Below are 10,852 nucleotides of genomic sequence, written 5' to 3' on the forward strand. Positions count from 1 at the left end.
CCCGTCTCGGCCTCCCAAAGTGCTGGGATTACAGGCTTGAGCCACCGCGCCCGGCCTTTCTTCCCCATTTCATGATAAAAATAATTAACTGGTTTGACTCGCAGCTTTCTAGAAATGTCTGCACTTTAATCAAAAATTTCTTTTTTTTCACTAAGAGAAAATCTGGCTATGGGACTTGTAAGGTTTCAATGTGAATGTGGTAGTTGCTAAACAATTCCGGTCATTATAAACTGTATGTTCTGTTTTCACATCTGCATGGGGTCCAGAACGTCTTCAGGTACAATCAGCATGGTGGTAGGACCAAAACCTCCTTTAATAATAATACCGGCCGGGCGTGGTGGCTCAAGCCTGTAATCCCAGCACTTTGGGAGGCCGAGACGGGCGAATCACGAGGTCAGGAGATCGAGACCATCCTGGCTAACGCGGTAAAACCCCGTCTCTACTAAAATACGAAGAAAACTAGCCAGGCGAGGTGGCGGGCACCTGTAGTCCCAGCTACACGGGAGGCTGAGGCAGGAGAATGGCGTAAACCCAGGAGGCGGAGCTGGCAGTGAGCTGAGATCCGGTCACTGCACTCCAGCCTGGGCGACAGAGCAAGACTCCGTCTCAAAAAAAAAAAGAAAAAAAAAAATAATAATACCAAAATAATCTTCCTTTTGCTAGATACACAAAAAGAGAAAGCACACCAAGCTGAAACAGACTCTGAAGGTTGTCAACCTCAATGGAATATAAAGAATGGAAAAAACTTAGAGCCAAGGTAGATGCAGATATAGATACCACGGTGGCCAGAGATAATTCTGCCGAATCCAACTCGAATGACGAGGTAGATGGAGGTGCCAGTAGTAAATGGGAATGAGCAGATTTGGGGGAAAGGACTGAGTTCAGTCACTTTGAAGAGTTGCCAGTCTTGGACCACAAATCTCCCAGCACCAAGGAGACAGCCAGGCATATGGGTTTGGAGCTCAGAAGCAAATCTCTCCCTGGAAGTGTGAACATGACAGCAGCTAGCTATGGATCCTATTGAACACCATGGAAATGGCTGGGGTGTTGATAAGAGAAAGAGGAGGGCAGGGCTGGGGAACTGTCAGGGAGAGGAGAATAGCCTTCTCTTCAGCATTCTAGTCTGTCCTGGTCTTCCTGGGAAGATGGCTTCTGGAACTCCACCTATCCCTTCTCTCCGGCGCAGAAAGTAGAGGCGTCATCATTCAAGGAATGCAGCTTCAGGTGATCAGGTGATGGCAACTTCTTTTAGCAACCATACTTTTTTTTTTTTTTTTTTGAGAGGGAGTCTCTCTCTGTCACCCAGGCTGGAGTGCACTGGCGCAATCTCAGCTCACTGCAACCTCCATCTTTCCGGTTCAAGCGATTCTCCTGCCTCAGCCTCCCAAGTGGCTGGGATTACAGGCATGCGCCACCACACCCAGCTAATTTTTGTATTTTTAATAGAGACGGGCTTTCCCCATGTTGGCCAGGCTGGTCTTGAACCCCTGGTCTCAAGCGATCCACCCACCTCAGCCTCCCAAAGTGCTGGGATTACATTCCTGGGCCACTATGCCCAGTCTGTATCCACACTTTATAAAGTTCATATTAACTGTGTAGTCAATGCAACTCTGTCTTCTCAAAAAAACAGCTGGAAATCAACTTCTTTCTTTAGGCTACATGATGATCATTATTTTATTCTTATTAACTCATGTTTATTGGATTCCCCAGTGCCTTATTACTGGTCCAAATATATCCATGGAATCCGGTTTCTAACACTTACCTAATGTGTGGGTTCAGGCAAGTTTCTTAGCTCTCTGTGCTTCCCTTTCATTACCTGTGAACTGAAGACATTTATAGTATCTACTTCATAGGGTTTGCGAAGCTGAAATGAGTTTATTTATGTAAAGTGCCCAGAACAATGTCTGGTGCATAAGTACTTTATTAATGTTAATTGTCATTATTATCATCATCTGAGTCTCTCATGATTATATTCCAAACCATCTCACCTAGTCAGAATTTGTCATTAAGAAAACTATGGGCCGGGCACAGTAGCTCTCGCCTGTAATCCCAGCACTTTGCAAGGCCAAGGTGGGCAGATCACCTGAGGTCAGGAGTTCGACGCCAGCCTGGCCAACATGGTGAAACCCCAGCTGTACTAAAAATATAAAAATTAGCCCGTAGTGCTGCCATGTGCCTGTAATCCCAGCTACTTGGGAGGCTGAGGCAGGAGAATCACTTGAACCCAGAAGGCAGAGGCTGCAGTGAGCCAAGATCATGCCACTGCACTTCAGCCTGAATGACAGAGCAAGATTTCATCTCAAAAAAAAAAAAAGAAAAGAAAAAAGAAAACTATGGAGCATGACATGGAAGCGAGACAAGAAACTAGTTTGCAAACTCCAAGAAAAACCAGGACCTAAAATGACACAAATAACGCTCAACTTCCATGCTGCGGTTTGCTTTGACTGGCGGAGAGGCGCGAAAGACAAGGGAGCCAGCGTGCTGCACAGCAGGTTTAGCCTCCACGCCCAGGGTTTGGAGAAAGAGTGAAAACATCAGAGCTATGTCTTCAGAAGGTCTTGTGGTGTGAAACTGACTGGCAAGCTATCACAGAAAGCTAAGCGACGTGGTGGGCCGCTGGATTAAAATGATCTCTAAACAGAATTCGCTCTCAGGGTTCATTCTCAGCCTAGCTCATTCGGGCAGATCCGGTCTTCTTGCATTGTTACTGCTGTATCGGAGGAATCTTTCTAGAGAGAAAAGCGACAGCACACATTGCTGCCATTTGAAAGCCTGCATTTTTAAAGGGCGTAATACACAGTGACAGTTTTGATGTATGCCCGTGGGTGTGGGTCCTGATATCTCACCATACTCTGCCTGCATAATTTAAAATGACAGTTTAGCCTGTCAAACTTAAATGTGAGTGAAGTTCCTTGGATATTTATAAAACATCAAAAAGATAGAATGGTGTCAGCAAAAGATGGGTCTTTTTATTACTAAGCCACGGGACGATTTTTGGATGATAATTGCTGGCAACTCACCTAGAAGCTGAACTTCCAGCCAAAGTATAAATTTGGTGGTGCCACAGTTTTGAAGGTTATTTTCACCCAATGCAATAAAAGGATATTACAGAACTGCAGCACAAATTGTAGTCAAAGATGGAGACGCGTCAATGACCCGTTTGTTTTAATGTATTGTTTTAATGTTTTGTTTTAATGTATCCCTGGTTTCCAGTTCCCCTGAGAAAGTGGAAATTACCCATGCTAATAAAGCAAGCGTTAGTGTGAAGACCTAGCTGATGTTTGCCTGGGTTTTAGCCAGCTAGCCGGTCACCCTTTATAAAGCCTGCCAACTTTGGAGTTTGGGTAATTTTACACGCGGATCTCCACAGATTGTCTGCTTCGGTAGATTACTAAGAAAGTGCGTGTGGACACTAATTTTTGTGAATTTACTAATAACGTTAATAACTTTAAAAACCCGGTAGAAGGCAGCGCAGGACGCGAGCGTACAGCGCCGGAGCGTCCGGCCAGAATCCCCCTGCGTGCGCGGCCCCCGGCGCCGTACGTCCCACAGGCCCCACCCCGGCGCCGTCCGTCCCGCAGGCCCCGCCTTTGGCGCTGGGCTCTGACGTCACCACCTGCGCCGCGCACAGTAGAAACAGGAAGTGGGACCAAAACAAAGGAGCGGCGGCCGGGAGCGGAGTTACCTCACCTTCTGTCTCTTCCGCGCACGTCTCAGCCGGGCCGCCGACCCCCAGGAGCCGTCCGACTATGTCCAACATGGAGAAACACCTGTTCAACCTGAAGTTCGCGGCCAAAGAACTGAGCAGGAGTGCCAAAAAATGCGATAAGGAGGAAAAGGCCGAAAAGGCCAAAATTAAAAAGGCCATTCAGAAGGGCAACATGGAAGTTGCGAGGATACACGCCGAAAATGCCATCCGCCAGAAGAACCAGGCGGTGAATTTCTTGAGAATGAGTGCGCGAGTCGATGCAGTGGCTGCCAGGGTCCAGACGGCGGTGACGATGGGCAAGGTGACCAAGTCGATGGCTGGTGTGGTTAAGTCAATGGATGCGACATTGAAGACCATGAATCTGGAGAAGATTTCTGCCTTGATGGACAAATTCGAGCACCAGTTTGAAACTCTGGACGTCCAGACGCAGCAAATGGAAGACACGATGAGCAGCACGACGACGCTCACCACTCCCCAGAACCAAGTGGATATGCTGCTCCAGGAAATGGCAGATGAGGCGGGGCTCGACCTCAACATGGAGCTGCCGCAGGGGCAGACCGGCTCCGTGGGCACGAGCGTGGCTTCGGCGGAGCAGGATGAACTGTCTCAGAGACTGGCCCGCCTTCGGGATCAAGTGTGACGGCAGAACCCGCTCTGAGGTTTCCTGGCCATAGCCACCCTTTGACATGCTCTCTGTGTGTTAGAGAGATACTATACCCTAGAAACTCTGAACCGCCAGAATGCTGAAATGCCCTTCTACCTTTGGGTTTACAGTCGTCCCCTCCAGATAAATTAAGAAATTCAGTTTTTCTTCACTCTTAGCTGGATTCTGAAGTTCTGTATAGCTCGTAATGATGGTATTTTTATAGCAGGCTTTTGACAGAACTAGTTAATTTGGTGTATATGAATCTTTCTCGAAGATCTGGTCAAAACTGTATTCAGTTTTCTGACCAGAATGATCAGATTGAAGGTGGTTGATTTTTATTATTGATATTATTTAGTGTGATTGATAATATCTAGAATGGCAGGCGGTGCATACAAGTTAAAGAGGGGGGAAAGATTACTTAGTTTGGTTATACAGCTATAAACACCATTCAGTGTATTCGGTAGACTGTGCTATTTCTGTTTATCCTTTGGGTTTTGGGTTTTGTTTTTGCCTTCACAGTGAGACTGCAGTTGATCTCATAACGTATATTATTAATAAATCTCGTCCCATAATTTATACTGAAATTACCTTAGGATATTTTTGCATAATAGTCTCTTACTGCTTACATTCTATACATTTTTCATGTGATAATTGTCTTTGCATAACTGGGAAAATGCCGAATAACTTCCTTTATTATCTGGAAAAATTAAATTTGTTCATTTATATTTTCTACTTACTAAATTGAGTTTTTAAAAAGACTTAGAAAGTGTGACATACAGTGTCTTTCAAACGAACAAGTTTGTAGTTATTTTCCTGTTTCAACACTGTTAGACGTCTTATAAATTATGCTAATTAGCACGGCAGTCTTGTTACACGCTCTTAACATTGCCAAAGAACTGTTGATTGTTTGAGAAAACGCTGGGACTGTGTGTGTGTAGGTTTTGTTTTGATTTTAACAACCAAAAATAGAAATAAAATTAGAACTGCAGTTTAAGTTCTAATTTGCATTTATTAATTTGTCCAAAAGCAACAAGTCTTTGAAAACCTTGAAAATATAAGCTGGAATGTTTTACTTAGCCATGCCAGTCATTTATGTATACATCCAGCCAACTGGAAGTCTGAGAATTAAAGAGGTAGGACTGGAAGGAAGGAGAAAGCTTGACTCTTCAAGGCTGGAGCCCAGCTTTGCTGCCTGCCATCTTCTCAGGAGTGGCAGTGCGTATTTTCTGGCTGAAAAGTAAAGCATGTAGCTAGCCACTGCTTTCTCATAGCCTCGAAACATGGAGAAAAGCAACTTTTTACCTTGGCAAGTATTCTAACCTAAGTTAATTCAAGTTTTTTTAAACTTACCCTTTCCTTCACTGGAAGATTTTTCCATAAGATAATTCCATTGTTTCAGAAAATAATTATAGGGGCCCTTCCAAGTTCTTTGAAAGATTCGTAACCAACTGTTCACTATTATAACATGTTTTCCAGTGTAAATGAGTAAGGGAAAAAAACCAGGTGTAACAGGTGTGTGCAGATGAGGAGTGACCCTCATATTTATTTTATATTTGGATGTTGTTCTGAAGTGTGCTTTAAGGGACACTTGTTGGTTGTCTGCCCAGCATCTTCTCTCAAGAACACTCCTCTTAGAAGGTCATGTCTCCTATCCTCCACGTGCTTGTGTAGGGCCATGTGTGAGGACAGCATGAGTCTTAACCCCTCTTTTATTTTATTTATTTTACTTTCGAGATGGAGTCTCGCTCTGTTGCCTAGGCTGGAGTGCCGTGGCGCGATCTCGGCTCACTGCAGCCTCCACCTCCCGGGTTCAAGCAAGTCTCCTGCCTCAGCCTCCCGAGTAGCTGGGATTACAGGTGCACACCGCTATGCCTGGCTAATTTTTTTGTATTTTTAGTAGAGACAAGTTTCACTGTGTTGGCCAGGCTGGTCTTGAACTCCTGACCTCAGGTGATCCTCCCGCCTTAGCCTCCCAAAGTGCTGGGATTACAGGCGTGAGCCACTGCACCTGGCCTTAACCCCTCTTTAGATTGGAAAAAATAATTACAACTTTTAAAACAGCTTAGTGTTGAACCCTTTGGTAAACTGAAGACCCTTTTATAATGCAGATATTCCCACCAAAATTAATATATTTTGTGAGATTAAACAATGCTTGTATATGCTTGAACTTTCTTAAAATATGTTCATGTCATACTATTATGAATGTACATTTTTATGAGTCATAAATATTATTTTCAAAAGCACTACAGGCCCATGAATTATTTCCTAACTTTTGCAGTTGATTAAATACTGAAAAGTAAATCACAGGAATTTGTCAAATCATTTTAAACTGCATGTTACTGGATGTGAGTGTGCATCCTGTTTTAAAAAATACTTAAGAAAAAAGAATTGCTGGGCACAGTGACTCAAGCCTATAATCCCAGCACTTTGGGAGGCTGAGGCGGGCGAATCACCTGAGGTCAGGAGTTCGAGACTAGCCTGACCAACATGGAGAAACCCCGCCTCTATTCAAAATACGAAATTAGCCAGGCGTGGTGGTGTGCACCTGTAATCTCAGCTACTCAGGAGGCTGAGGCGGAAGAATTGTTTGAACCCGGGAGGCAGAGGTTGCGGTGAGCCCAGATTGCGCCATTGCACTCTAGCCTGGGTAACGAGAGTGAAACTCTGTCTCAAAAAGAGAAAAAAAAAATTCTGAGGTAGATTTGGTTCAGAAAGCATGATATTTTTCCCAATTCACCTCAGTCTTACCACTTAAATTTTTGTTTGGTTAGTGTGGCTTTTTCTCATGTATTTCTAGGATCCCTGGCTTATTTTTTTTGCTGGTGTTTTGAGACGGAGTCTCGCTCTATCGCCCAGGCTGAAGGGCCACCATGATCTCGGCTCACTGCGGCCTCCACCTCCCAGGTTCAAGCGATCCTCCTGCCTCAGCCCCCGAGTAGCTGGGACTGCAGATGCGCACCAACACACCTGGCTAATTTTTTTTTTTTTCAGTAGAGTCGGGGTTTCACCATGTTGGCCAGGCTTGTCTGGGACTCCTGACCCTCAAGTGATCCACCTGCCTTGGCCTCTCCAAGTGCTGGGATTACAGGCGTGAGCCACCATGCGCCTGGCCCCCGGCTTCTTCACTGTAATTGTTTCTTCATGGCTACAAGATTCTTTTTCACATTGAAACTTCCCTACGCCAGAGATGGATATAATTTACAAAAGTATCCAACTGAAACACATCAGGGAACTAGTTAATCTCCCATTTAACTACTAGTTATATTTCTTCCTTTCATTTTTCCGCCTTCAAATGCACAATTTCTAACATGGATTTAGAATTGAAAGAAAAAAAGTAGACTGGATTAATACACAAAATACTTTACTTTTAGTTTATTTCAGCTCAGGAACCCAGAAGATACTGTGTGCTACTGGAGAATTTTCTTACTAAAGCTGTTTCTTGCTGAAGGAATGCCAATGTATATGCCTTTTAAATACAGGCAGACCATGAGGCTTGGACACTGTGTGCCCGCCCTGCTGTCTTTGATTTGGAAAAGACTGCTGGGCTGGGTGCAGTGGCTCACGCCTGTAATCCCAGCACTTTGGGAGGCCGAGGCAGGCAGATCACCTGAGGTCGGGAGTTCAAGACCAGCCTGACCAACATGAAGAAACCGCATCTCTACTAAAAATACAAAATGAGCCCGGCATGGTGGCGCATGCCTGTAATCCCAGCTACTTGGGAGGCTGAGGCAGGAGAATCGCTTAAACCCAGGAGACAGAGGTTGCAGTGAGCCGAGATCGTGCCGTTGCACTCCAGCCTGTCCGGCCTGGGCAACAAGAGCGAAATTCCTTCTCAAAAAAAAAAAAGACTGCTGAAAATAAGCACCAGTATAATAAGATAACCTTATTAACTGAGCATAGTATCAGCATCAGCTGGCCAAGCATATTATAAAGCAGAAGGGAGGACTTCCTCTACAAAAACACAACATCCTCTTGGCAATTCTGTAGCCAAAGTCCAAAGCTCAAGATCTTTTTTTTTTTTTTTTTGAGACGGAGTCTCGCTCTGTCGCCCAGGCTGGAGTGCAGTGGCCGGATCTCAGCTCACTGCAAGCTCCGCCTCCCGGGTTCACGCCATTCTCCTGCCTCAGCCTCCCGAGTAGCTGGGACTACAGGCGCCGCCACCTCGCCCGGCTAGTTTTTTGTATTTTAGTAGAGATGGGGTTTCATCATGTTAGCCAGGATGGTCTTGATCTCCTGACCTCGTGATCCGCCCGTCTCGGCCTCCCATAGTGCTGGGATTACAGGCTTGAGCCACCGCACCCGGCAGCTCAAGATCTTTATAGCAAAAAGCTACAAGCCAGTGGACACTAAGCAGATGGATGAACAGTCCCCTGTTTTTGTTTTTGTGTTTAATCAACTGACTGGAATTAGCAAAATGCTATCTGGTTTACCTAGGTTTGTTTTTCTACATTATATTGCAAATTCCATAGAGCCCGGACCAGGCAGTGTCTGTCATGGTGTCAATCTCGGGGCCTGGTATGGTGCCCCCCACCGTGGGCTCCTTGCACTGCAGAGCGAACGTGTGCCTGGCCTGGGTACTCACTCCTGATAGTGCCTCGAGCTTTCTGATGAGAGCAGAAACAGGCAGGTAAAGCAGGCACCCTGGGTGCCCAGAATCCCAAGTATGGACACTCAAGAGCTGTGTCCTCTACCTTCACAGCATTTGCCCACAGTGAAATGTTTGCCTCTGTTTTTCAGGGTTTGTACATCCTCTCTCCCTGCTGAGAAATGTCAGGACAAATAATTCAGCAGTGTTTACTCAAAATGACAATACAGGTGAGGCGCGGTGGCTCACACCCGTAATCCCAGCACTTTGGGAGGCCAAGGCGGGCAGATCACCTGAGGTCAGGAGTTCGAGACCAGCCTGGCCACCGTGGTGAAACCCCGTCTTTACTAAAAATGCAAAAAAATAATTAGCCAGGCATGATGGTGCACACCTGTAATCCCACCTACTCGGGAGACTGAGACAGGAGAATCCCTTGAACCCAGGAGGCAGAAGTTGCTGTGAACCGAGATTGTGCCACTGCACTGCAGCCTGGGTGACAGCGTGAGACTGTCCCAAACAAATAAAAATAAAAACAAATAATTTTTTAAATTTAAAACATTTTAAATGACAACGCAGGGAAAGATTTAGTACAAAATATGCTGGCCATGTGGGGCTGCTTTCTAGAAATTAGAACATGCTTTTGCCCTTACATGATATTCAGTACAGATAGGTAGATAAGACATACATAGAAAAATGGACAAGACATATCCAGATGTTTAAAAAAAAATCAAGAACACTTAAGATCAGGACTGTTTACATACTTTATGTTATTTTATATCTCAACCTTTGAAAAGGATTAAATCACAGCATAAGGCAGCATGCCATGCTCATCGAATTGTGAAACAGTAAGTGCCAGAAGAAAGTGAGGTTGAGCCGGGCGCGGTGGCTCAAGCCTGTAATCCCAGCGCTTTGGGAGGCCGAGACGGGCGGATCACGAGGTCAGAAGATCGAGACCATCCTGGCTAACATGGTGAAACCCCGTCTCTACTAAAAAATACAAAAAACTAGCCGGGTGAGGTGGCGGGCGCCTGTAGTCCCAGCTACTTGGGAGGCTGAGGCAGGAGAATGGCGTAAACCCGGGAGGCGGAGCTTGCAGTGAGCTGAGATCCGGCCACTGCACTCCAGCCCGGGCGACAGAGCGAGACTTCGTCTCAAAAAAAAAAAAAAAAAGAAAGTGAGGTTGAGGTAGTGCTGTGTCACGGCAGTTAGAAGTGGCTTCCCAGAGCGGGCAGGGTTTAATCTCAGGTTTCAAATGGGGGTGGGGGCGGGAAGCAGGAATGACATGGGATCTGAGAGGCCAAAAACTATAGGGAGTTTTGACTGGAGTGGAGGGTTCATGCGATGTAAAAGAGACTGAAGGGGAGACTGGACAGATTGCAAAGGGCTCGAGGCCAGATTAAAAGTGTGAACTTTACCCTGTGGAAAGGAGAAAGCGCAGGAGTCAGGAGAATAATGGTTCAGGCAGAGATTAGAGCATAAAGCAGGGAGGCGGGGAAAGCTAAGAGGAACACGCTCTTGGATGACGATGCACCAAGAATCGCTGATCACCTGGGACGTGGCTCAGCTGCACATGCTGACGCAGTGGGTCTGCCAGTGACGCTGATATGCCACGAGTCTGGGAACCCCTTTTAAGGAGCAGGGATCTTAACTCTGGCTGTGCATTACAACTGCCTGGTACTTTGTCACCATATGAGTAATATTCTTCTCCACCAGTATGAACGGGGCTCCAGTGATCCTGCTGCCTCAGCCTCCTGAGTACCTGGGATCCATCTGTATATTTATATCTTGTAGATAAATATCATGAATCAAATTTCATTAACACTGGGAAAAGTTTTTTACTTTCCTTGACAGATTTCCAATTGCTATATGTTTTCACAAAAAAAAAAATTTTTTTTTTTTTTTTTTTTTTTTG

General features: G+C 45.5%; 2 protein-coding genes across 2 annotated transcripts in view; both read left to right on the plus strand.

Moving 5' to 3' along the window:
• Positions 1 to 10,852, plus strand: part of GNAL (G protein subunit alpha L) — a 206,115-nt gene that overhangs the window by 172,333 nt on the left and 22,930 nt on the right.
• Positions 3,623 to 6,689, plus strand: CHMP1B (charged multivesicular body protein 1B). The gene has a single exon (XM_017868806.1). It carries the CDS (start codon positions 3,750 to 3,752, stop codon positions 4,347 to 4,349), a length of 600 nt encoding a protein of 199 aa, XP_017724295.1. The 5' UTR covers positions 3,623 to 3,749; the 3' UTR covers positions 4,350 to 6,689.

The sequence above is a fragment of the Rhinopithecus bieti genome, unplaced genomic scaffold, assembly GCF_001698545.2.
Source record: "Rhinopithecus bieti isolate Rb0 unplaced genomic scaffold, ASM169854v2 scaffold_4654, whole genome shotgun sequence".
Classification (NCBI taxonomy): Eukaryota; Metazoa; Chordata; class Mammalia; order Primates; family Cercopithecidae; genus Rhinopithecus; species Rhinopithecus bieti.

Coding starts and splice junctions, on each gene's coding strand:
- CHMP1B (XM_017868806.1), top strand. CDS start 3,750: ATGTCCAACATGGAGAAACACCTGTTCAACCTGAAGTTCGCGGCCAAA.